At 39.1% G+C, this 27,644-nt stretch overlaps 1 protein-coding gene across 6 annotated transcripts; it reads left to right on the top strand.

Moving 5' to 3' along the window:
* Positions 1-5,009: 5,009 nt before the first annotated feature.
* On the top strand, positions 5,010-24,827 carry zgc:113263 (uncharacterized protein LOC503753 homolog). Of its 6 annotated transcripts, none has more exons than XM_067490513.1 (25): positions 9,119-9,450; positions 10,091-10,214; positions 13,266-13,465; positions 13,802-13,906; positions 14,178-14,273; positions 15,371-15,481; positions 16,217-16,340; positions 16,654-17,104; positions 17,421-17,488; positions 17,568-17,814; positions 17,905-18,083; positions 18,377-18,599; positions 18,683-18,831; positions 19,467-19,558; positions 19,839-19,996; positions 20,074-20,219; positions 20,574-20,826; positions 20,915-21,030; positions 21,108-21,339; positions 21,413-21,552; positions 22,233-22,482; positions 22,613-22,743; positions 22,949-23,201; positions 23,313-23,416; positions 24,088-24,827. In XM_067490513.1, exons 2-25 carry the CDS (start codon positions 10,169-10,171, stop codon positions 24,093-24,095), a joined length of 3,882 nt encoding a protein of 1,293 aa, XP_067346614.1. In that variant the 5' UTR covers positions 9,119-9,450; positions 10,091-10,168; the 3' UTR covers positions 24,096-24,827. The 6 variants fall into 6 exon arrangements, with proteins under 6 accessions (XP_067346617.1, XP_067346616.1, XP_067346614.1 ...); XM_067490512.1 differs by having other exon boundaries at positions 10,032-10,214; XM_067490516.1 differs by lacking the exons at positions 9,119-9,450; positions 10,091-10,214 and adding an exon at positions 5,010-5,069.
* Positions 24,828-27,644: the final 2,817 nt, after the last annotated feature.

The raw sequence follows: 27,644 nt of genomic DNA, 5'->3' as shown, positions 1-27,644 counted from the left end.
ACCAAAAGGGCACTCGAGTAAGAAAAAGCTTCTCTACATTAACTACACAAGAACCGCTTCTCCCTTTTGTGAATTAGGACAAGCTGTGATAACCCATAAGGCTCCTCAAACTTCTTACTGTTAACTTTGCAGGCTTACAGACTTTTCCCAGTGGTAAGATGTAAATGGGTTTTTGGCACTCGCACACACAGCAGCCCTTTGCCACAGTAGGTACAAACGTACATCTTTATTTTAGCATGAGCTTGAAGGCACTGCTCTAAGTGACACTATGTCTTGAAGGTTTTCTCACACTTGTCACAATAGCTAAGCTTATTCACAGGCACCACGTGTTTAAGGCTCATATGACATCTTAACGTTGCTGGTATTTTACAAAGTACCAAAATCAAGACAAGTGAAGGTATCAGTGTCTTTTGCACTGGAATGCAAGCTTGGCTTAACTTTCCACAACTCTTCTGGACTCTGGAACTGGTTGACATAATCTGAAGGCAAAAAATATAACAAATCTTACAAGTATGCTCTTTCAGACATGAACAATACTTACAATACAATACTTCTTTTCCTTTCGGCTGTTCCCTTTCAGGGGTCTCCACAGCGAATCATGTGCCTCCATCTAACCCTGTCCTCTGCATCCTCTTCTTTCAAACCAATTAACTTCATGTCCTCTCTCACTACATCCATCAATCTCCTCTTTGGTCTTCCTCTAGACCTCCTGCCTGGCAGCTCCACCCTCAGCATCCTTCTACCACTATATTCAGTCTCTCATGTCCAAACCACCTCAATCTGGCCTCTCTGACTTTATCTCCAAAACATCTAACATGAGCTGTCCCTCTGATGTCCTCATTCCTGATCCTGTCCATCCTCGTCACTCCCAAAGAGAACCTCAACATAAGCTCAACTTAAGCTCTGATACCTCCAGCTCTGCCTACTGTCTTTTCTTCAGTGCCACTGAACCTCACCGTTCCCCCTCGGTTCCTCTCATTCACTCACATGTATTCTGTCTTACTGTGGCTAAGCTTCATTACTCTGTTTTCCAGAGCAGACCTCCAACTCTCTAGATTTTCCTCCACCTGCTCCCTGCTCTCACTACAAATCTACAACGTTAGGTAAATTGCTCTGTATGCAGTAGAGGTCAGACTTGTGTACATGCCTGCACCTTTAATTCAATGTGTAAGCAATAAGCAGCAGCTAATTAAAAAGTAAGTGGCTACAGATGGAATCTGATGCAGGGCTGAAATTGTAATATTTATTGTTATATTTAGGGCTCTTTTCACCTTGCTGCCTTTGAAATACTTGGTACTGGTATACCCTCCAAACTCCCACACCAGGATTTGCAACAGTGTATGAAATCATGTTAATAAAGTTCTAAGAACACGTCCTGAACACGTGAAAAAAACAGCAGAATAGATCAACCGCTTTCGGCTTGTCCCTTCAGGGTTCACTACAGCGGAATGTGCACCTCCACACATTTGATTTAACACACTTAATTTCTCCACTGCACGTGTTTCACATATTGTTATTGTTTGTACTGTATAACTAATGAAACAATAGGAGCAAATGGATTTATACTATCTCATGATTTCTTAGAAAATATAAATTACTTTTATAAATAAAATCAATTACCATGATTTGACAAGCCTTGTTAACTTTGGTTTAAATAACTTTTTTGATTAAAAATTATTACAAACATGCATCCCAAGGTATGTAATTTTACAATTTGGTTACAGCTTAGAACATGACTCCGTCTGGTGTACATACAAAAATACAATAAACAATATAAAAAACAAAAAACAATACAAAATACAATATAAATTATGATGAGAAATAAATCAACTACAGATGTTAGAAACTAATTCATGAAATACAATTTTAGGATGTTAAGCAGTTTTGGTGTATTATTGCTGCTGTGACCTATAAACAAACAATTCTTTTTTAAAATGTTTGAAAACATAACATTTTTAAAACTTGGTATTTGTGAAGTTACTTTGTTAACAGTATTTTCTTTTGTCCTGGATATTCCAAATTCCAAAGGTAATGTCATTGTAATACCATCACCTCTTAAAAAAGTGGCAAATAAACAAAATGTAAATTAGGCACAAACCTTTCATGAAATCCACGTTCATTACCGAATTTTTTTTACTGTTTGCTCATTTACGTTTTGTTTCATTTGTGTTTATTTAACTTTAATAAATGTATTATGTTAAAACAACAATTGTCAAGTTCTGGACTTTCTGGACTTTCCTGGACTTTCTGAAGACGCACTACATGCTTATCTGGTGGTTGCTAAGTAAACCCAGTTTTTAAAATAAGAGTTTGGGTCATAAATGTTGAAATTCTGATGTAAATTTTATCTTCATGATATTGTTTACTAAAAGAAATGTGGAATTATTCGACTTGTTTGCTGTCTCGTGTGTCCTCGAGCAACCATGGCAACCACTGCCATCGGTGTGTGAGTCAATGGGTGAAGGAAAAGCAACATTGTAAAGCCTTTTATAAGCAAACCATTTACCATTTAGGTAAGAATTTTTATATTACAATTGACCTACCATAAAATCAGACAGGCTTCTGAAGATGTGAAAGCGTTCATCAGAGCTTTAAGATAAAACAAAATGCAAAACTTAGGTGTTGTTCAAAGAAACATAAGAAACGTTTTAGACAATGTGTTTTCCATCAAACATGCAGGCTTTTGAACTGTCTTCTGCAACAGGCTGGTCCCTCTCCTCTTTAATCCGAAGAACATGGCATCCATGGTTTCAAAAAAAAATAATTTCACATTTTGATCCACAGAACAGTTTTACATTTTGCCTCAGACCATTTTAAATGAGCTTTGGCCCATAGAACACGGTGGCACTTCTGGATCGTGTTCACATATGGCTTCTTCATTGTATATTACAGCTTTAACATTTGTGGATTGCACAGTTAACTGTGTTCACAGACAGTGATTTCTTGAAGTGTTCCTGAGTCCATGCAGTGATGTAGAGAATCATGCTAGTTTTTAATGCAGGGCTGCCTGAGGGACAGAAGATCACATGTATCGAGTTTTGACCTTTGGCCTTGTCCATTGTGCACAGAGATTCTTCCTGATTCTATGAATCTTTTTAGATGCAGATCATTGCAGATCGGTGAACCTCTGCCCATCTTTACATTTGAGAGGCTCTGCTTCTCTGAAATGCTCCTTTAATACACAGTCATGTTACTGACCTGTTACCAATTAACCTCATTAGTTGTCAAATGGTCCCCCATTTGTTTATATGCAACAATTACTTTTCCAGCCTTTTGTTCCCCGTTCCAACTTTCTTGAGATGTGTTGCTGCCGTCAAATTCAAAATTAGCTAATATTTTCCATGAATTGCTAAAATTTCTCAGTTTCAACATCTGATATGTTGTTTATGTTCTATTGTGAATAAAATATGGGTTGATGAGATTTGCTACTCATTCTGTTTTTATTTCCGTTTTGCACATCATGCCAACTTTTCTTGAATTGGGGTTGTATACTATGTATCTTCAATGATAAATATTTTTCCTTATCGACCCTTCTATGTAAAATACACATGTAATGTTTGAGTATTCCAAGTCAATATTTAAATGTATGCATTAATGATTCACTGATATAAAGATGGACCAAAACATCTTGTCCTGACAGATATAAATCGTGCTGTTGTGTATTGCTTAAGATACAGTGCATGCAATAAAAATAGCATGTCTCCAAAAGCTCCCACAAAAGTATGGTAGACGTTTTTTGTGGATCCTAAGATGATATTCATGTTAGACTTCTGGGAAAATGTCTTGTGATGTGTCAAACACTAGTAAGGTGTTTCTCCTGTGTGTGTCTTTATGTCTTTCCTCTGTCCTGAACCACCGTGAAACGCTTTGTCACATTGTGTGCAAGAATACAGCTTCGCTCCTTTGTGGGAACTCCAATGGTGTGTCAGGTGTACAGCTGTGGAAACCCTTTTCTGCATGAATAAGACTCTTATGGGACTGCGGGAACGCGCTAGCCGGGCCCCAGAGCTACATAAAATACATACCTCATGTGCTGCACAGGTATGGCTTTTACTGCATGTGCACTCTAAGGGTGCACAGTGCGTGGATATAACAGTTTGAATTTCTTGTTGCACAAAGTACAGCCATGAGATTTTAAAACTGACTTTGTCAGAAACCTCTTGTGACAGTATAACCAGACAAATGGCCTCTCTCCCATGTGATGTTGCAGGTGAACTGTCAGTAAACTCTGAGACCTAAAGCTCTTCTCACAAAGTCTGCAAGAAAATAATGAGATTTTAGCTCCATAGTGAAATGTCTAATCAGATCTTTTTCTCTTTTATATGTCAGGTCACACTGAGTGCACTTGAATGCACTCAAGTGTGAACCAAATGATGGTTAATCAAGACATAACAAGATGATAACAGTTTTGCCAAACTCCAAAGAAGAGTTTGACCAATATGACCTCACTTCCATTCTGCCTCAGTAGACAGGAGGTCTTTTTATCTATTTTCACTAACCCTAGCTCTCAGTCCCAGGATTAGCTAAGTCTTCTGTTTGGTGTTACCAGTTACCAGTGTGATGAATTCAGCCAGTTTGTCATACAGCTCTATATTTTGCTCCTAGGCCACCTGCCATATACAGGCTGACATCTACATCAAGGGGGGGGGGGGCGGGGGGGGGACCAGGAGGTGCAGGGAGGAAAGAGGGAGATGATAGTAGATACAGTGAGCCCACATTATCACCCTGTGCAGTCTTTGATAGTTTCACATATTACACTTTGTCTACATTCTACATTGCTTCGCACTTTCCATTTTTCATAATTATGAACTGCAGATGTGATCTACTTCAAATACCTCAGTCCATTTTTCACAGCTCATTTTTAAACGATTCATATTTAGATTTGCATCATCACAACTAAATAAAGACAATTTATACTTTAAAATCTGAATTTATATTTCTGATATAAACTCCACACCAGAAGATGGCGCAATAACATTAGCAACTGATAGGCTAGTATCCTCCACACCAGCAGGGGGCACTGTGTTAACTAAATAAGCTATATTATTTAGCGGTACGATTCCGATAAGGTGAGCTTTACTGCCTTAAAGTAAAACTACAAAATCTCGTTCAGTGTTAGTTTGCTAAATGTAGCTAACGCTATTATTTTTTTCCAGATGTGAACTTATACGCAAATAGGAGATAGAGACCTGCACTTTTTGCCCTTGCTAAAGCGCGACAGTTAGCTTCGCTAGCCGTTGTGCTAACCGCCAGTTTAGCTAGTGCCGAAATGAAAAGCTTTGTCGATCAATTTGTGCGTTTTATTTCCGGAAACCATTCGTACACCCTCCCAAGTGAAGCTTAGCTGACGTTTAGTGTTACAAAGTCAAGAAACTGGCGCATCCGTTTTACCGTTTTCAAAATAAGAGACCAACTCGACGAGTTCATCAAACGTTTACCTTTTTAATTTTCTGCACAAGAGAATGAAGAACGGTGGATTGTATGGCAAGTTGCTACCTATATTTCTATCGCACATATCATATTTTATGTATAAACAGTGTAGCTGTTCAAAGGTTTTAGGAGCTGAAAATGAAATGAGGATGTTTTAGGAAATGCCATGACTTTACGCAGCAGGGCAAAAATAAAACGAAATCAACTAAAGACTCGGTGCGACTGCCCTCTGTCTTTAAAACTGCACCAGCTCTCACAGGCCAGTTGTTCCAATTATCTTGTAGAATATGTCACAAGATATTCTGAAGATACCATAGTTCTTTATAAATCTGGCTGTACGTTTTTCTTGTTGCTGTCGTGTTTTGGACCGTGTTTTGGATCAGAAAAGACTCAGAGACCTGCCAGAACAGTTTCAGTGCTCCTTTTAACCTTTGACTTTATTCCAAAAATATATTCTGTCATTTTGTGCATTGTCAATGGTTGTGGAGAGCACTGTTCAAAGCCTTATTCTACTGGGTTAAGCGCATGTGATTGTTCTGTAGGCCACAGCAGTTAACATCATGTTCATTCTCATTGGACCAGTCATTGACCTTTTATACACACTGTGGTGTCGCTGTAAAATAAAAAGATCAACTTCCCTGCTGAAACACTGAGCCACTCAGGGCATGTCTGAGGTGGAAAGACAGGTGTAGATTTACAACACTGCAGAAATGCTTTAATGGACATGCCTAATTGAGAATCTCAGTTGAGCCAGCACATGTGTTTTATCAAATTTTGGTTCACTCTCTTACATTCTGAGAGAAAAGTGCAGTGTTATGGCTCCAGCAGCCAAATTCTAAGCCTTGGGGACCAAAACAAATCAGGGAATCCATGTAAATACAACAGCAGATGCAACAAAAAATAGAACAAATAAAGGAGGGTGTAGAAGTTTATCCAAGACGCTTAACCCAAAGTCAATAAATCATTATAAGAAAATAGTATGAGATACATACACAAGATATTTTTTGTATCGTCTTTTAGAACTTTTTACAAATAAAACATTTACACAGAAGCTGTACTTATTTAAAAAAAGGGAGATTAAACGCTAATTAGGTCAGTTGCAGAAAACAAGTGCATGGGTAAGGTATGCAAAAAGACCGTGTTCAAGTCCAGTAATACAGCTAACATAAATTCCCATGGCACATTTATTATTCTTCAGCATCCTTGGTGCAGAGTTCCAGTTTGGAGATTAGAGCAGCTACAGCTTTTGGAAAGATGTCCTGAGTCTATTTGAGCATGTATGTGTGTGGATTGTTGAGCATCTTCTGCCAACCATGGAGGGACAAACAGGTGATGTCCAGGGTATGTTGGATCCTAATGATGTTAGGAGTCTTCTTTGTCACATATAATTTATTTTTACTTTATTACATGAAGTGCCTCGAGGTGACCATGTTGTGAATTGGCACCATATAAATAAAGTTGAAATGAAAATGATTGAGTTATCAGTTTAACAAATTACTGCTTAATATATTTATTATAATAAATATAAAACTATTATTGCACACAATGTGACAAAGCGTTCCACAGTGGTTCAGGACAGAGGAAAGACATAAAGACACACACAGGAGAAACACCTTACCAGTGTTTGACACATCACAAGACATTTTCCCAGAAGTCTAACATGAAAGTACATCTTAGGATCCACAAAAACGTCTACCATACTTTTGTGGGAGCTTTTGGAGACATGCTATTTTCATTGCATGAACAGTATCTTAAGTAATAGACAACATTACGATTTATATCTGTCAGGATATAGATTCCATCTTTATATCAGTGAATCATTAATGCATACATGTAAATAACCTGGAATACTCAAACATTACATGTGTATTTTACATAGAAGGGTCGATAAGGAAAAATATTTATCATTGAAGATACATAGTATACAACCCCAATTCAAGAAAACTTGGCATGATGTGTAAAATGTAAATAAAAATAGAATGAGTTGCAAATCTCATCAACCCATATTTTGTTCACAATAGAACATAAACAACATATGAGATGTTGAAACTGAGAAATTCTACCATTTCATACAAAACATTAGATCATTTTGAATTTGACGGCAGCAACACATCTCAAGAAAGTTGGAACGGGGAACAAAAGGCTGGAAAAGTAATTGCTGCATATAAACAAATGGAGGAGCATTTGACAACTAATGAGGTTAATTGGCAACAGGTCAGTAACATGACTGTGTATTAAAGGAGCCTTTCAGAGAAGCAGATACTCTCAAATGTAAAAATGGGCAGAGGTTCACCAATCGGTAACAAACTGCCTCTAAAAATTCTGGAACAATTTCAGGAAAATGTTCCTCAACATAATATTGCGAAAACTTTAGAGATCCCACAGTTAATAATATCATCAAAAGATTCAGAGAATCAGGAGGAATCTGTGCTCAAGAGACAAGGCAAAAGGTCAAAACTGGATGCATGTGATCTTTGGGCCCTCAGGCAGCACTGCATTAAAAACAGGCATGATTTTCTATTGGATATCACTGCATGGGATCAGGAACACTTCCGCAAATCACTGTCAATGAAGAAACCCTATGTGAACACGATCCAGAAATGCCACTGTGTTGTCTGGACCAAAGCTAATTTAAAATGGTCTGAGGCAAAATGTAAAACTGTTCTATGGTCAGATTAATCAAAATTTTAAATTCTTTTTGGAAAGACTAAAGAGAAGAGGGACCATCCAGCTTGTTATCAGCAGACATCTGGGACGGCACCAATAATACTGAAAAGTACACAGAGGTTTTAGAGCAGCATATGGTCCCATTCAGCCAACGTCTCTTTCAGTGAAGGCCTCGCAGATTTCAGCAAGACAATGCTAAACCACATACTGCATTCATCACAACAGCATGGCTGTTGAGTCCGGGTGCTGAACTGGCCTGCCTGCAGTCCAGACCTTTCACCAAGAGAAAACATTTGGCGCATCATGAAAAGAAAAATGGCCCAGGTTAGGACAACATTCCTCTCCTAAAATTCCAGCAACTGGTCTTCTCGCTTCCCAGATGTTTAAAGACAGTTGGTAATAGGAGAAGTGATGCTACACAATGGTACACCTCACCCTGTTCAAACTTGAGATGTGTTGCTGCCATCGAATTTAAAATGAGCAAATATTTTTCATGAAATGGTAAAATTTCTCGTTTTTAACATCTGATATGATGTTTAAGTTCTATTGTGAATAAAATATGGTTTGATGAGAATAAACAACTACAACACATTAATAATTGGGATTTTCGGGGAGTTTCAGAGCTATGTAGCAACAACCCACCTTTGGTTTTACTGTATGAGCAGGCTGCAGCAAAATGTGAGGCTCATTAAGCAATAAAACAAGGAGCTGAGACAGTGCTTTAAAAGCTATGAGTATTATCTTAAAATCATGACCTTTCTGCATGATGCATGCATTTACCCACGCTGAATATTTCAGAATGGTGTTTCAGGTTGAATTTGAATGCAGGACTTTTCCATATATGCAATTCTATATAATTTTAATGGTGACATTGCATCTTTTACATATAATAAAAAACTACTACATTAATACTTCTTTCACCACACATAGAGCAGATGATGCCTGTTCATTGCGCCATCTAGTGTTTAACAATCTGAACAGCCTAGTTGATCCGGTCTTCGTCAGCCAACCAGGAAAGAGGGCTTGCCGTGATCTGGACTGAGGCGGATGAGACCAGAAACCTTTGTTCTGTGTCTCCTCCCGGTGCGGGAATAAAAGCAAGAACCTGTCAATGCCCCCAGCAAAGCAGCGCTCGCATTTTTGACGTTGGCGATCTCTTATGGATGTTTTATTGCACAGAACTTAGCAGGATTTATTTATTAGGCTTTGTATTTTTTTCCGCGATATCTGCAACCTGAAGTAGGGGGGGGGGACATCTGGTTGTTTTGTGTGTGTGCGTGTGTGTGCGTGTGCGTGTGTGTGTCAGCTGCTAAATGGAAATAAACCGCGGATCTGAAAGTCGAAGCAGTCGAGGTGCGTGAAGCTTAATGAAAAATAATGAAATGAGTCTTAAGATGATTGGTGATCCCCTTGGTATCAGTGACCTTAACACAGGCAGCGGAGATTAACAGTTTATATTCTGTGTTAATATTTTATAACTACTAACCGGATGCAAAAGGAGCTTATTGGGATCTAAATGTCTCAATGTAGGATGTTTTCAATCACTTCATCGGGGACTCAGTGATGAAATTAAACATTTGTAGCCTAAAGGATGCTTTTATGATGATAATGAGTGTTATTATTATTAATGTTATTATTATATGGTCACTACTGTTTTATGTGTTATACATGTAATAGTTTGTACATCTTGGGCGATCCTGTGAGTTTGTTTTGAGTTTGATGGATGCTGTTGTCAGTGCACCTGAGAGCAGCGGCAACAGTCTCATGTTATTATCTGTGCTGGCCACCATAAATCAAACTTACTTATGCATAGTGTCATCTTAGCCAGCATGTGAAGTGTCCTGTGGGTGTTGTTGACATAGGTTGTTGTGGTGTAGTTTCTTTGCTTGTCTAAAAAACAGACATAGTAGATTGAACTGTCCTCTCACCTACAGTTGGAACAGTCTGTGGAAAATCTTATGAATGTTGTGTCTGTTCTGGAAAAATCAAACAGATCACACTCTTTCTTGGGAGACGGAGTTTATACTTACAAAAATAGAAATATTAGGCTTTTTTGATGCTGCAATTATGAATGAAAGCACTCATATTCATTTGCAAAATGGTCATAAGGAAAAAAGGTGTGTTTGCTTAATTTAAAGATAATTGTTTTATGCAATATTTATCGTGTACAAATTTTTTTTAGAGTAATCATAGTACTAGAATAATCATTCAGCTTAAAATGATGATGACTCATTTAAGTTATGCTTGATCTTATTACAGCATTTGACACTGTTGATTGTGATATTTTAAGTTAATGATTGTGTTATCTGTCTATCTGGTTCTGCTCATTTTTTCAACCCAATTCCAAAAAAGTTGTGACGATGTGTAAAAACTAAATAAAACCAGAATGCAATGATTTGCGAATCTCATCAACCGATATTTTATTGACATTAAACAAAAACATAAACAAAATACCCAATTTTGAAACTGAGATTTTACTATTATTTTTACACATATTAGCTAATTTTAAAATTAGATGGCAGGAACACATCTCAAAAAGTTGGAACAGGGTATATGTCACACACAGTATCATTGTGTACAGCCCCCATTTGTTTTGTTCTGTCTTTAAATGTCTAGAAGGTGAGGAGACCCATTGCTGGAGTTTTAGGAGAGGAATGTTGTCCCATTCCTTTTTGATGCAGGATTCTAGCTGCTCAACAGTATTGGCTCTTTGATGCCAGCTTTTTTGTTTTATGACGCGCCAAATGTTTTCTCTTGGTGAAAGGTCTGGACTGCAGGCAGGCCAGTTCAGCACCCGGACTCAACAGCCATGCTGTTGTGATGGATGCAGTATGTGGTTTAGCATTGTCTTGCTGAAATATGCAAGGCCTTCCCTGAAAGAGACGTTGTCTGAATGGGACCATATGTTGCTCTAAAATCTCTATGTACTTTTCAGCATTGATGATGCTGTTCCAGATGTGTAAGCTGCCCACACCACAGCCACTAATGCACCCCCATACCATGAGTGATGCAGGCTTTTGAACTGTCTGCTGATAACAAGCTGGATGGTCCCTCTCCTCTTTAATCCACAGGACATAGCATCCATAATTTCCAAATAAAATTTCTCTCAGTTTTACATTTTGCCTCAAACCATTTGAAATGAGCTTTGGCCCAGAGAACACGGGGGCATTTCTGGATCATGTTCACATATGGTTTCTTCATTGGATGATACAGCTTTACCCACACACTGCATCCATCATAACAGCATGGCTTCAAAGGAGAAGAGTCCGGGTGATGAACTGGCCTGTTTGCAGTCCAGACCTTTCACCAATAGAAAACATTTTGTGCATCATAAAAAGAAAAATATGGCAACAAAGACCCAGGACCACTGAGTAGCTAAAATCCTGTATCAGAGAAGAATGGGACACCTTTCCTCTCCTAAATTCCAGTTACTGGTCTCCTCACTTCCCAGACATTTACAGACAGTTGTTTTTAGGTTTTACACATGGTCCCAAATTTTCTGGAATTGGGGATGTATGTACCCTGTCCTCTGGTCATCTAAACCACATAAGCAAGCTGGTAAACTGCCAACATTACGATTTGAATGTCTAATAACTCTCTACAGATCCAAATTAATACAACAAACACTAGTAGTAGGTACTTTGAAACAGAGATTGGTAGCATTTTCACATTTAGACTTACTGTCTTTAAAATAAAATGAACAGAATAAGATCCTTGAAGTCATTCTTGGTGCTAATCTCAACTTTGAAAAATGTATCAGTGTATTACAGGTAGAATATATATAGAAAGTAGAGGATTTATCTCTCAATCAAACACTATAAAACTGGCCCATGCATTCATTTCTAGCAGATTGGATTACTGTAATACTTTTTTTGGACTACCATGAGAGACAATCTTAAGGTTGCAGCTTATTCTGAATGCAACAGCCAAAGGTTTTACATGAATATGTAAATATAAACATTTTTACATCAGTCCTTAGATCCTTTAATTGATTTCTACAAAAACTGAAAATTATCGTCAAAAATCTGCTGCTGGTCTAGACGCACTTAATGCTTGGGATTTCCGATAAAGTCTCAATCTGACCTGCTCACTGAGTCCAGGCCCCTCAGTTTATCTGTTAGTCATCTTCTAACTATAGCCAGAGTAACCACCTGTGAAGGTTTTCAGTCATCCAGGACATTGTAATGCCAGAAGCGCTGTTTAATGGCATCTGACTTGCTTGTAGTTTTTGATAACGGTTCACCTCTCACCCAAAGCGCTTCATCCTTTCTGACCAACTGGCTAGAGAGCAGTCCTAAAAACTCTGTGGAGTCTTTAAGTCATCCTTTTGATGGTCACCTGGGGGTTGTTGTCCTGCCCTACTTTCATGTGTGTTGTTGAAGACACAAGACTCAGCGGTTCATTTGAGCAGGAGAGCCAGCTCCTTAGGACAAGACTCAGCAGTCACTTTGCATCCGAAAAACAATAGTCAGTCCCTTGCAGGATGCATTTCTTTTATCATTTCCAAGGTCATTCACAGCCTAAAGCATGTGTCTCCAGCAACTAACATGAAAGTGGGGCAGGACAACAACCCACAGGTGACCATCAAAGGGACAAAAAAAAAGTGACTCAACTGAGAAAATAGGTCTGCCTTTTTGAAAAAATTTTTCAAAAACTACAAGCATGTCCAGTCACCACTGAACAGCACTAGTGTGGTGTACCCAAAACAACTTTGGCTCTTTTGGGAGGAACTATCAGATGACCTGAGAGCAGTAACATTTGTTCCCAAATTTGGACAGATTTATTTTTAAATTAATAAATACATTACATACATACAAAATTGTTTAAACTATTTTTGTTCTGTAGGTGTGTGTATGGTTTCTTGTATGATCCCCACACGCCCCGAGGTCTTATTCCTTATCTTAGTATGAATAATGTGACAAAATTCCTATAACAAGCATGATGGTTGATAAAAGTTTGCAACCAATACAAATTTAAATGTTTCATGGAGCCTGCTTCTTTAACAGTAAAGCAAATATCTGTCTTGTTTTGTCTATTCCTGCTCTCAGGGTGTATGTCATAATGGTAACGTGACAAACACTTACTGCTGATGCAAGGTAGTTTTTTTTGTAGTTTTTAAAGTTCATCCATTTTATTTCCCCACCTTTTTACTTTCCCCTGCATTTCAGGAAATGATCCAGTCCGTTGTCTTCGCCTCCTGGCCCCGCCCTTGCAGCTGTTATCAGCTGCTGTGTGGCAAGTTGTTCAGCAGGGTCTTGTGGACCACTATGGGATGCTGGAAGAGTTTGTTACCATGGTGACAGAGCTGGTCCCAGAGCTGATGAGCTACAGTCAAAGGGCTCAGCTCATCCTGGGACTCAGGGCGAGGGTGTGTACTAGTCACTGTTTAGTCATACAGAGTTTATGTTTATTTTACCAGACTCTTGTTAACAATATATATAGTGAATTTAAACTGATAAATAAATTTTGAGCAAATGACTAGATTTTAATGACAATCAGTGTTGCAATAAAGATCATTTTCATTTCTTCTGTACTTCATGTGAGCAGAGTAACAACACGTCAAAGATTTCTAATTCAAAACTGAAAACACAGAATAAATAAAACCAAGTTACTCAATGGCTGTAGTCTAGTGTTTTGGCAGGTGATTTAATAAATCAAGGCTGTTTAAATGTGATGTTTTTGACTTGTTTTTGTGTAAAACCAGCTGGTTCTAGAGATGTGTCGAGGTGAGCACCCAGTGGACATGCAAACCATTCAGCCACATCTGGACAGAATTAAAGCTCCTGTCAGCACTGCCAAGGATCACCATGTAAGCCAACTGATGGTGGAAAACAAAACTGTTTTTCTCGGGTGTGGTCATTTATTTGTATGCGTTTCCAGTCTTACTGAGTTGCTCAAACCATTGGAAACCTTCATTAATTATTTTAATGGCTGTATTTTTTAAATTGTTTTCTACTCCAATTATATACATTTAAATCTAAACTAATATAGACCAAAGTATATTTAGAGGTGTTTGTTTCCCATTACATTTATTGAACATTTTATCATTTAGTGAGTATATATTTTTTTTTTTTTGTCAGGTGACCATTGACCAGGTGGAGGAATCTGAGGTGAACTTTGTGGAGTTGGTGCATTCATTACTGGAGGATTCCTCTGAAAGAAAATATTTTTTCCAGGTGTGGCAGCACTTACCTTTCTGCTCACAAGAAAAATAATATGCAATTTTATATGTCACATTTTAGTGTAAATATTTTTTCAGGTCTGTTGTCAGATGAACATGTCTCAGCTTTAATCCCACATACAGTATTATGCATGAGGACATGTCCAAAGATCTATGCCATGAAAGTTTAAAGCCTTAAATATGTCCAGGTGACACTGTGTTTTGGGTTGCAGGTATTGGTAAACTATACATTTACATCCTTATGAGACTCAAATAGTATTAGGATAATGAGAGGGAAATATGAAATTAATTTGTAACTCAGAACTAGGACTATTAAGCCAATTCTCTTTAATAATGTTTATTATTGTTTTCCAGTTAAGAATCTTTTTCGGGTTAAGTAACTGATATGCAATATAGTTTAAAATATTTAATTTATCATCAGAGACCTAGCATTTTGAGATTTAAACGAGCAAAATGATGGTAAATGTGTTATTTAAAGAACAATATCTCAATATTCACACAGCAAAGTTAAATTTTGTGGATACATAAGATAGTTGACTAAAAGTGGTACTAAAACAGACTTATACATGTATAATATTAAGTGTCTTCATGCCATTACAAATCTCTATAAACTAAACTATATTCAATAGTCTGTGGTTTATCAGTTGTTTGGTTCCCTTTCGGAGGATGTGCCCCGTGTGTTTTTGAGTATGGAAGGATCTGCTCTGTATCTGCCTTTGCCCAGTTACCTACTTCATTCTTTTGTTCCAATATTTAAGACTCAGCGATCGGAGGTCATTTTAAAGTTAAAGTTGGTCCCAGCAACAATAAATGAGTGAAGGATGTATAATTTGTAACCATATTATCATTGCCAAATATTTGTGGGTTAATAAATTTCTTAATGTAAGTGTGTCACAATTGTAATTGCAGCAAAAACAAACCTCCAAATGTTCAGTGTCTTACAGCACAAAGTCACAGTTTTCTGATGTTTAAAACCTTGCAGCAAGCTGAGATACTTACTGGTACAGCAAAATGTCAGAAGTACTTTACATTAAAAAGCCCCCCCCACACACTGATTCTACATGTATCATATAATGTCTTTCTCATTTGTAGGAAGTCTTTCCTGTGTATTTTGGGTCGAAGTATGATGCAGCACTTGAGATGTTGGTGTGGGAATTTATATCGAGACTGGATGAGCTGCTGCCAGTTCCAGACTTCACACAGGTGGCATGTTTATTTTAACACTTGCTTTATTGTCAGCCACTTGTATAATAAAAACTTGTGATAATGACCTTTTCACTGGTGATACTGCTAAGACTGAGCAACTTCTTTTCATATCCACACTCCATGTTTATGTAGCATGTCACATTCTGGCTTCCAATATATTCATATTCTGTTAGCTTACCACTGCATTGTTAACGTGAAGGAAAGAGCTATCAGGGGATGCTATCAGGCCCTGTGGGAAGTCTGCACACCTTGTTGTGCTTCTGTAATTTATTTCATCTTTAATATAAACCAAAAGCAACACAAGCCTTGTAAAACCAGGAAACGGCTCTGGCATGGCTCCAAATCAAACACTGTCTCACATATGCTCAGTGAACTCAGTATAGAGGCTCATGTGTCTGAACCACTGACGCAGAGACAAATAAAGGAATAAATAAAGGAGAGCTAAATGGGCGCAGGTGCACCACCCGGTCCCAAAACGCTACTGCCATAAGCCTTCAGTTTCAAAGCTAGGTTAGTAGAATTCACATGCTGGAGCAAACTACATATAAAATTAAGGATAAACAATAGGATGACAATAATTTTCACATTTTCATGCTTGTAAACTAATTTGCTAAAGGACCATCATCATCATTTGACCTCATTTGTGTATGGCATTTGGCTGTATAAAATACATTTACAGCATAATAAATGAATGCATGGCTACTAAACTAGTAACTTCATCTCCCTTGTCAGTTGGCAGCTTTGCTCGGAGACACTCCATCATTCCTAGAGGACTGTTTACAATCCCTTTTCCCACCAGAGGACATGAAGGCTATACTTGAACACCACCGAAACCTTGGTCACTTTCAGGAGAAAGGTACTGTAGGCTCATAAAGATGAGTAACTTGTAAGTTGACACTATGCAGAAACTAGTCATTTAGGTTAAGATGAAAATGTTTTGCACATGCATTGCCCTTACTAGACACATGATTAGGATTGAGCATTTGTATCGTCTCTTTAATTGTCTATGTCATGTATGTAATATGTGTGTATTTAAAATCTTGAGAACTTAAGCAATGAAAATATCCTGTTTTCACCTCAGAGCAAAAATGGAATAAAAATCACATTGATCTTTCTCAAAATTTAATCCAAGCTTGGGCCAAATAAACCACTTTAATCCTTAATTGTAGATCCAAGATTATTACCAATGGATGACTGCATCCTCTCCTCCCTGTCGCTACCTCCTGGGGCCAGACCTGACACGAACACAACGTCCTGCTCACCTGCTCTCAAAGACCCAACCTCTCCAGAACACAAAGGATGTCTCGATGCTCTCATTGACACAGGCAGCTTGGATAGGGCGAGCAGGTGGAGCTCTGAGACCATCAGGCAAAGACGAGAGGAGACGAGGGACTCTGACGTTTGGGAGCATCAGATTAAAGGCAGGAGCATTTCTCAGGAGGCTACACACCCGTGTGATGAAACCATAGACCTCACTACATCTAATGAGACTGCAGACACAGACTCAGCACCCAATGAGGACAACCTGAGTTTGAGAGAATCACGGGTTCTTGGGAAGAGGAAGCTGAGTGGAGGTGTAGATATTCCTGCCAAGAAGACTGTGGAGACATCAGCTTTTTTGTAAGATTACCAGAATTTTTTTATTCATTTCTTTCACACAAGTTACTATAGAAGCCAGTTTCCTTTTGGTTGAGCTGACATGCTTTCATTGGATCTTTATTTATTTAATGCTCAATCTTTCTTTTTTCATTTTATTATTTATTTATTTTATTATGGAATTATCTCCCTGTTATCTTCACTTTCAACCACAATACAAATACTACAACTGCCTACAAAAACCTTCAGGATTATTGTGAGCTACAGGGGAAAAAGTATTTTGCTTTGAGCTTATTAGAATAGACTTTGTCAACACGTAAAATTTGTCCCATTTTTGCAGCGATTCCTCAGTGGATGATGAGAATTCGAGTGAATCTCCACTTATCTCTATATGGGGAGAATATACAGGTTTGTAAAGATATTAGGTGCTGATCAGTATATGTAGATCAGCTCAGTCCTTTAATTAACTCTTCTCGATTCGTTTTAGACTCTCAGGAAGGTTCTTTCCCAGTTGTAACAGACACAAAAGTTCCTTGGTCCGAGGAGGAGACACTCAATCTGCTCGACATTTGGGGTAAGGACTCAGTGCAGCAGGCTTTAAAGGGCTGTTTAAAAAACCGTCACATTTTCACGCAGATTGCACAGAAGATGGCAGAAAGGGGCTACATGAGAACAGTGGAACAGTGCCAGACCAGGATTAAACGCCTGAAGAAATGCTTCCGCCAGAACAACAAGTGGGTAGTAAACAATAATGTTTTTTCTAGCTGTCTTCATTTCATTCTGTCCAATAACTGAAACTGAAATGATTCCTGTTCTACAAACAGAGGGAACTCCAGGCTAGAGTATAAATTTCATGAGCAGCTGGAGCGGGTCCTCGGCTCCTCAGTTTCTTTGGCTGTTCCTGAAGTTACCTATGACATTGAAGAGGTCTTGGATGAAGATGAGTCCCAGGACGGTGATGAAGACTTGCAGTTTCTTGGCCACACAAGTCAACTTGAAATCGGTACAGTGTCACGTTTGATTACACTCATTAACCCAATGAGTTCAGCACTGTAGAACTCATCATCAGAAAAGGAATTATTAAAATTAAATAATCTCAACATAAACTGCTTACTCTATGACGACTATTATAATTAGGTGTTTTGGTTGGTTTATCTGTTGACTATACCACAGTGTATCCAAAAATATCCAGACATTGATGCTAAAATGTTCTATCAAAAAGACAAATTCCATTTTTTCTATTACAGTTGTATTATTAGTTTAATATATTTTACAATGTGATTTATATTTCACAAGGAACCCGAAGCGTCCCCTGGACAGACGAGGAGACATTGGCCCTCATCAACACATGGGGGGAAGACAAGATACAGCAGGAGATGAGAGGGACGCATAGAACCGGACACATGTTCTCTATCATATCCAACAAAATGGCTGTCCAGGGTTTCTCCCGAACACCAGAGCAGTGCCAGACAAGGCTTAAAAGGCTAAAATCAAGCTTCAGGCAATGCTACCAAAACAAGTATGTACAGTATGTTTACTACAGAATGAAAAGTGTGGATTTTTGTTGATTATATCTGTCCTCTGTTTACCCACTAACTGTAGCTTGAAGGGGCAGGAGCAAGTTGTGTGCAAGTTTTACAATGAACTGGGAAGAATTTTGGTGAAGGACTTCCCTTCAAATCCACAGATAGATGAAATACTAGGAATGGCCGGAGACAAAAACTTTCCTGCCTACTCCCATCATGAGAGAGGTAAACACAAATGTTATCTGCCAGCTGCAGGGATGGGTGTTAAGACAGCGTAGTTTTCCAGTTCAGGTCTTTTTAATTTCAGTACATCTCCCTAATTACGCTACACTTTATTTTTGTTAAGACAAAAGAAGACAAGTCCATCTCAAGTTGATATAGAGAAATAAAATTCAATAGATGTACTGTATGTAAGCCCTGGATGCAGCTAAGCAAAAAATATGACTTTTATGAAGTAGACACAGCTTCACATTATAAAGTATGCAATCTTTTGGACATATACTTTTATATTTTATCCTCAGCCTGGAGAGCTACTCCAAATACATACCGCAAGTTTGCAGTTAGAATACTGAATGCTCAACCACCTCATGCTTTGTTATATATTATGCACTCATTGTTTCTAAAACTAGAAGTATTCAACAAAAATAATCCTGTTGATGATAAATTTACTTGAATGTACTGATTATAGCTTATTCTCAATAAAACTACTAATTAGAATTAAATTAAACTAATTAGAACAGAATGGCCGATACAAAAACAGATGTAATATAGAAGTGTCGTATCTTATTAACAGCAGTAATAATAAACTGTGTCAAATTATTAATCAAATTAGATTTCTCTTTTTTCTTTATGATTTTCAGAGTCTGTTGTGGGAATTCAAGAAGACAGGAAGAAAGTTCCCTGGTCCGATAAAGAGACCATCATCCTTCTGGAGCTCTGGGGAGACCCACAGGTAGAGCACAACCCTTATTATGAAAATCCTGCATTTTAAATATCACATACTGTAGTTATACCTTACATTTGCCTAAGAATGACTTGCTTCACTTCGGTAAATCAACCAAAACCATCTTCTTTAGCTGTAATTTAAAGTTTAGCTCATGTAAGCTGATTTTTCCTTGTCCCACAATAAACACTACAAATGTAAAATCATTAACATTCTGCCAATTGAAGTCATTTTAGTTGGGTTTTTATTTAATATTGCTATCTTTAATATGAATGTCACCTACATTTAGGTTCAGCAGAACCTGAGACGCTATCCACACAACGGTCACGTTTTTACTGAAATATCAGAAAAGCTCAGTGCCAATGGCTTCTCTCGCAGTGCAGAGCAGTGCCACTCCAGGATCAAACGACTGAAAGCAAACTATCGCCAGTGCCAAGAGAACATGGGGTAAAAACTGCACATGAATATTTTTGCATTCTGCTCTACTGGTTATCTCTTAAATCTTTTGTCTTTACTGTGTTTAGCTCATGTGGGACGGACAGGGTCGATTTCAAATTCTACGAACTGCTGGAACAAATCTTAGACAAGCAGCCATCAACGTCATCCACGGTGGTAGCTGACTCCATTGAAATATTGGAAGACTCTAATGATGAATCAATCACTGAAACAGGTCAAATTTCCCCTCAGTATTCACAGTTTGAATAGAACAGCAATAATACTTTCCAACATGATGTTTCAAATGATTTTACTGAAGTGTAAACACAAAAAACATTGAAATTAAGAATTGACTATGTTCAGAAATATGTGAGAAAATGTATGTGAATCCTACTCTTAACACTTTCATGATGAGCTTCAATAAGGTTGACATCCAAAACAAGGCGTTTTAAAACACATGCTGTACTGTGTGTAATTGCTGGGGTGTACATGTTAATCTGCATGGTGTATTTTCTAGTGAAGAGATAGGAGACAAAATCCAACAGATTCATACCACAAATGATGACAAGTTCTATGTTTTTGCTATAAGATGGAGAAATGAGCCTGTCAGCAGAAAAAACAGCATCCAACTTGTGGTCAGACGAAGAGACTCTGGCGCTTATTGATATTTGGGGCGATGAAGATGTTCAGAGGGCTCTGAGGGGTTTTGTGCACAATGGGCATGTGTATGCTGACATTTCGAAGCGGATGCACGACCTTGGCCACTCAAAGACCTCAGAGCAGTGCCGCTGGAAAGTCAAATCTTTGAGGAACAACTTTCGACAGTGCTACGACAGAAAGAAGTGAGATTATTCATTGTGTATTTGCGTTTTCACCTGTTTGTAAATTAAAGCCACTATAATATTATGTATGTGTTCGCACACCTTCTAGATGTGGAAGAAGAGTTGATTATAGATTCTACAACCAGCTGGAACAAATTCTTGGACAGGAAGCTGTTTCTATTGATGAGTATGATGAAAGAGATGAACAAGCAGACCAGGATCCAGGTCCAGAGTCATTTTCAGCGTGCTACATTAGAAAAACATTTAGCCACTGACTAAACTTCTATTTCCAACTGAAACAGGTGTAGATGGCCTGAACACAACGTGGACAGAGGAAGAGACGGTTGCTCTCATTGAGGTGTGGGCTGCAGATGATGTGCAGCACAGCCTTAAAACCTGCGTCCGAAATGGTCACATATTCGCCGACATATCTGAGAAAATGGTTGCCATGGGTTACCTGAGGACAGCAGAGCAGTGCCATTGCCGCATCAAAAGGTTGAAGAAGACTTACAGGCGTTACTGCAACAGCCAGAGGTAAATATGGCTGATTGGATGGGAGTTATTCCAGCACAATGTTTTCCACCTTACGTTTGGTTTATGTTTGTAGAAGTGGAGGACGTCCTGCTGTGTTTCGATACTACCACCTACTGGCTCCAGTTCTAGGTGACAACTCTGTAAGTGCTGATGTGGACTCTACTCCTGCTGATGCCTCCTTGCAACCTCTAATGGACAAGGATACGGACTTGTGTATGTTAAAATATGATTCAACCCACATGTGCAAGTTTGTCTATTACAAGCTTGGACAGTTCACAGATTTAATTTCAAAGAAAAATACATAGTGCAAAGATGATCTCACTCGTATCCGATGGTCCAACAATTATCCACTCCAGAGTTCATTGTATGACGAACAGTGGACATTTATTGAATTCCACGTTTCTCAACTTAGACGATAACAGAGTAATTCTACAGTACACGTTCCTGAAAAGTAATTTCACAAACATGTTCACAAATCAATTCCACCGAACAAGGTTAGAAACCGTGTGCTTCCACAGCTACACACTGAACCTTTGACTTCTACCTTGTTGCGCTCCCCACTACCTTGTAGTCCGTTCTTTCTCTCCACTCTAATAGCTGAACTTAAATCTCTAATAGCGCCAATAGCTGTTCATTCTTTCCAAAAGCTGAGATTAACTTCTTGTCTGGAAACAAGATATTGTTTCTACGACAACTAGTTGAACAAACTTAAAAGGTAAACTTCAAAGGCCAACTTCAAAGCCAGTTATATGACGTCATTAATGATATCATCAGTACACTTATACATACGCTTCTTAATCAAACCAACCCCACAACACACAATATAAACCACAACAGAGGAAATGCCGGTTGGCTCATACATGCAGTAATAAGGCTTTTGTTCCTACTTTTAGATCAGCAGCCCTCGACCAACCACCTCCTAGTTGACCTGAGCAGAAAGATGCCCTGGTCAGACCAAGAGACTCGAACCCTGTTGGACATTTGGGGTGCCGACAACGTCCAGCTCACCCTGAAGGGCTGCCTAAAGAACCGACATGTGTTTGAATACATCTCTGAGAAGATGAGTGAGCAAGGGTTTATGAGGACCTCGGAGCAGTGCTACACCCGCATTAAGCGCCTTAAATACGCTTTCCTTCATGAAAAGTATGTGAAGACAAAACAATGAGTCATTCAGTTTTTTGTCATTCAGTGTTTGGAAAGACATTTTCTTTGCCAGTAACAAATGAAAATGTTAGTAGTCCAGTTGTAACAAGATTTTTCCCTCTAAATTTAGGGAGGAATTTAAGTTCTTCATTGAGATGGACAAAATATTCAGGAAGGAACTGAAAGTAGACAACTCAGTTGCTGAAACATCAATCGTAGATGAGCTGGATGACTGCACACCTGAACCGTGCCAAAAGAAAGGTAAAAGAAGATCAAAAGTCAAAAGGAAATTTGTGACAAGGCAGTTAGGTGGTGTTAAATTAAAACTCTACAAGTCAGGCACAAATGCTTATTTAGCAGTTGAGTGCTCTGTATAAACCTCTGTGCTGTAGCTTGTAGATGGGAATCTCACTATGCACTGTAATGTGCAATTTTTTTTTGTATATAACCTCTTTTCTCTCTTTAGTTGCCACAGGTAACCAGTGGGTAATTGACAGCTCGAAGCTGGCCTGGGGTGATGGGGAGACAGAGGCCCTCTTGAACATATGGGGGAGTGAGGAGATTCAGGAAAACTTGAACGGCTGCACCAAAAACAAACACATCTTCATGCAAATCTCTCAGGTCATGGCCAGCCAAGGCTTCCTGCGCACTCCTGAACAATGTCAGACAAGGATAAAGAGGCTGAGGGCTAATTTTAGAAACTTCCTAGAAGGAAGAAAGTAAGTGCAAGTGTTCATTGTTGGGGGTTGACCAGGAGGAACATGCTGCCAAATAGACTTTCATTCTCTAAACATATTTTAAACAAGATCTAAATGTATCTTTTGCTTCAGAGGGGAAAAACAGGAATGCAAGTTCTTTGACCAGTTGGTGCAGATATTTGGGAGCAAATACGTAATGAACTCTGACCCCCTGGCTGACGATACGGACGATGTAGGTAAGAATTCACATTGACTCAATGAAATGTCATCATGTCAGAAAGAGATCGGGTTCATGTGTTAGAGTACGCAATAGCGGTTTTAGGTTACTACAGTTCATTTGTGTCACATTTTGAAAATTACATAAAGGGCAACATTCTTTGACATATTATGGCAATTTTGAAGCAGTAAATATTTAGTTTGGATTTTCCATTTTTGTAGTTTTTTATAGTTATCTACAGAGGCTGAAGAGGTACTCAGATTAGCTCTTTGAGAATATTTCTGAAAATGTAACATCGCCACAATGTAAATACTAAAGTTTTTGAGATACACTTTGATGGTGCAGATGATGATGGAGCTTACTTTAACAACACCTTTAGAATAGTGGCATTACCCAAAATAAATCTGTCTGCCAGCAACTCTAAACATCCTTTACTAACTTGCTATATTTTGTTTGTTTAATCTATAAATATTTTTTTTTACATGGAATTAATTGGTGTTGTAAAATGTTCTTTTTTAACTTTGCCAGGTACTTTTGGACAGAACCAAACTATCTGTTTCCATCTGTTTCCAGTTTTTATAAACCTTACCTAACAGCTTCTCTGCATGTAAAATTCACATTTAGAGCATTTTAAAAACATTTAACCTGTCAGACATTTAAATATCTGTCTTTTTGCCCCTTCTGGCCCAGAGTCATGAAACTGCCCATCGCCAAGATGGCACAGCAGCAGCAGATGGACGAGCAGGAACATGCAGAGGACAAAATGGGTAGTGCAGTTGTTTACAGAAGCCTCTGTTTGCCTCTGTATGGACTTCAAATACTTTTACATTCTTCAGACGCAATGAACTACTTCAGGCTGTAAAGTTTGTGTGTGTGTGTGTGTGTGTGTGTGCGTGTGTGTGTGCGCGCGCGCGTGTGTGTGTATCCCTCAACTAGAGTGTCTATCTTCTTTTTAACAATACAGCCATGCCACACCAACCAGGATGCTCAGGGCTTGAGGGACACAAATTCATTTCTGATCTTGACCTGGTGGAAGTTGCACAAACTCCTGTGTTCTTCTATCTTTTCTAGGGTTTAATTATTTTGTACTTGGACCTAAAGGGAGTTAGTTAAAGCACAGGCAAAAAGATGTACAAGCAAAGTTTCTGTCACAGCATGCATTTGCTTTTTGGTATTAATTCAGATCATCTTAAATCTTGTACTTAAACAAATGCACTTGTGTAATTTTTGTGGTGAAAAGCTGAATCCTATAAGTTGTCATTTTGTACCGTATCACTTCAACTTGTTGTATTTATTTAAATTATTTATATGTATGTATTCCAAAGTTTTATAGTTTTAATATGTCCCACTTCAAACATTACTGAGGCACATTTTTGCGTAAACATGTAGAGGTTTTGTCAAATCCATTAAAAGAAACTTGAAATGTTTAATTTGGGATTTATTTTCCTTTCTCGCATTGTTCTTTTGTGTTAATGGTGTAACTTTTGTCGAGGGTTGTGTCAGGAAGGGCATCCGGGATAAAAACTGTGCCAAATCAACATGCGCACAATGATCCGCTGTGGCGACCCTGACGAGAGCCTGAACACACGGGATAAGCCGAAAGCACAAAAAAAAGTGTAACTTCTAAAACCAATATGCTGCAACAGTAATAATTTAGGTGAGATACTTTTAATGGGGTTATGCAATCACTTATTTTCAGTTTAATATTTATGATTAGATGTCTTTGTAAAGATCTGTCTCCACTTTTATAGCTCAGAAAACTTAAATTGACTGTGAGTCAATGCTTTGTAAAAGTTAAAGAACGAGAGTGATTAAAATGTATATGCACCAAACATGCACACATGGATGGGTGTACTGGGCCCAGGGCCCTCCTCACCTCTTGGGGACCTGGGCCAGAGCCTCTGAATAAAGCATGTTAATTAATATTAATTAATATTCTTGTTTTTATGTCACAGGGATTAATTTTTAAAAAGACCAAGAATAGACACAAAGTGGCAAAAGACAATCCCAAGTGGACCCAAAGAGATCCCAGAAGGACCAAAAACATAACCAAATCCAACATGATGACATAAGTTGTACTTATGTATTTCAGTCTCTGTAGGAGGAGTTGTGGGCCTTATAAGTGTCCTCCATCTTCCAACAGAAGACAAGCAAATATCAGCTCTTCTGTAAAGACAGAATGCTGTGTGCCTTAAACCATTCAGCTGTGCTCTGCCCAGGAAAGTCATGTCCACATTCATAAACGGGGGCAGGATCGCTTCATAAACACAATGTCTCACCAGATTTCAGCTGAGGACAGTAGTGTCTTGACTGTGACTGTGCCTCCGCCTCCTAGGTCTCATGGCATCAGTCAAATCTGTAGTGCATCTAAGCCTTCTGATGATGAGGGATCTTCAACGCTGGGTCCCTCATTGCAGCTCTCGTCGTCACCTCAACCGCACAGTGACTCTGCACTCGACATCACGGCTCAGCAACCTTAGAGAGACCCTACGGTCCTGGCATCTGGGGTCCTGCTGGTGGCAACGCTAACCAGGATGACCCTTAAGACAGATGCATTGTTGACAGAGTGGGGCGTGACTCTGATGGGGCGTGACTCTGATGGGCATGGCAGTGAATGATGTATTGTCCCAGAGGAAGGCTTGAGCTCATATAAACATGTTGGAACCGCATGCATGTTTTCGGCCGTGGGACATCATGCTTTGGTGAAAACAGACAACTCCAAAGTTGTAGTTTATATCAACCGCCAAGGTGGAACTTGATCTCTGCAGCTACACAGACCAGAAAATAATTTTGTGGAGCCGCACAAGGTTTATGTCCCTGCGTGCCACACACGTGCCAGGCTTTTGAATCGGGGGTTTGCTAGCAGACAAACTGTGACCCCTTCCTGCACAGAAGGACCTCCTGTCCCAGGCTCGGGGAAATCTACTATCCTCACCCAGAACAGGTGGCTCTCTAGGCCTGGCACGTGAAAGGTGGAACCTGAATGCAGGAGGCCTGCCTTCTGGGGTCATTGACATTATTCAAAATACCAGAGCTACCTCTACCTCATGCCTTTACAGTGGTAAATGGCAGGTTTTTGAAGAGTGGTGTGTCAGGTATATCATTCCTTTTTAGTGTTGAGTGGTGGATGTGCTGTGCTTCCTCCAGGAGTTGTTGGAAAAGGGCAAGATTTGCTCCACAATTAAGGCTTATTCTTGGCAGCAATTTCTGCTTGTCATGTGGGTTTTGGTAAACAAACCAGCCAGGCAGCATCCCCTGGTTTGTTGTTTTATGAAAGGTGCTCGGTTGTGGGATTTGACATTTGTTTTAAACGCCCTATCTCACCACCTTTCTGAACCCAGGCTAAGGTGTTTGTTCGGCCCAAACCAGCCTTTTTGCTTAAGGTAGTAAATCTGTCATACAGGTGTCCCACTGTGCATCTGTTAGCTTTTCATCCTCCCCAGGGGGCTCAACAACTTAACACTTTATGCCTGGTGTGGGCCTTGTGTGTTTATGTGGATAGGACACCAGGTTTTAGGAAGGTTTGTCTTTCTCATGGGCCACTTCTCACAGGGGCAAGCCAGTTTTTCACTGGATCATGAAGGCCATATCCATGGGATATAGGTGCAGGCGAGTTCGACCTCCACTGGGACTGAGGGGCTCACTACACCAGGAGCATGGCCACATCATCGGCCATGTTTAAAGGGGTGTCAGTTCATGACATCTGTGTTGGACACCGTGTTGGGCTACTCGCCACACACTTATGGGTTATTACAGACTCCGCTGAAAGCACAGGGTCCAGGCTTAAAGTTTAACTCCAGATCACAGCTGCATGCACAATTATGCAATACAGGAGTGGGCTATATCTCCCATAGTGAAACATTGAGCAACTGTTAGAAAAAGAATGTTGAGTTACTTAACATAATACCTGGTTCTTTGATAATCCTTGCATAGGCACAGAAAGAATTCTGCCTAGAATGAGTTAGGAGTGGCGGTCGGCCGTGATAATAAGAGGAGGGCGGAGCTCTAAGTACAGCTCAACCTGTCTGTCACTAACAGACGTGGTGTCATTGGAACTTCCGTAGTTGCTCACGCTGAGGCGAATCCCATAATAAAACACCTCACTCTGTTATCATAAAACCAGGGATTACTTTAAGTAACCAAACATTCACTTAGCAGGATAAACATTGATGTGAGAAAGTTAAAAGTTAAGAATTTTTTTTTGCTTTGTTCCTTTTGGGAGCTGTTTGCCTTTTTGCACTCAAGGT

This window comes from Channa argus, chromosome 21 (assembly GCF_033026475.1).
Source record: "Channa argus isolate prfri chromosome 21, Channa argus male v1.0, whole genome shotgun sequence".
Classification (NCBI taxonomy): domain Eukaryota; kingdom Metazoa; phylum Chordata; class Actinopteri; order Anabantiformes; family Channidae; genus Channa; species Channa argus.
The sequence above is the reverse complement of the archived record's forward strand: the minus strand, read 5'-3'. Positions and strand labels throughout refer to the sequence as shown.

What these genes read in the sequence shown, in the direction of transcription:
- zgc:113263 (XM_067490513.1), top strand. Translation starts at nt 10,169, where the DNA reads ATGAAAGCACTCATATTCATTTGCAAAATGGTCATAAGGAAAAAAG. An exon ending in GCACTGCCAAGGATCACCAT is followed by an intron (nt 13,907 to 14,177) that starts GTAAGCCAACTG and finishes TTTTTTTGTCAG; the next exon opens with GTGACCATTGACCAGGTGGA. An exon ending in CAGTGCCAAGAGAACATGGG is followed by an intron (nt 19,997 to 20,073) that starts GTAAAAACTGCA and finishes TACTGTGTTTAG; the next exon opens with CTCATGTGGGACGGACAGGG.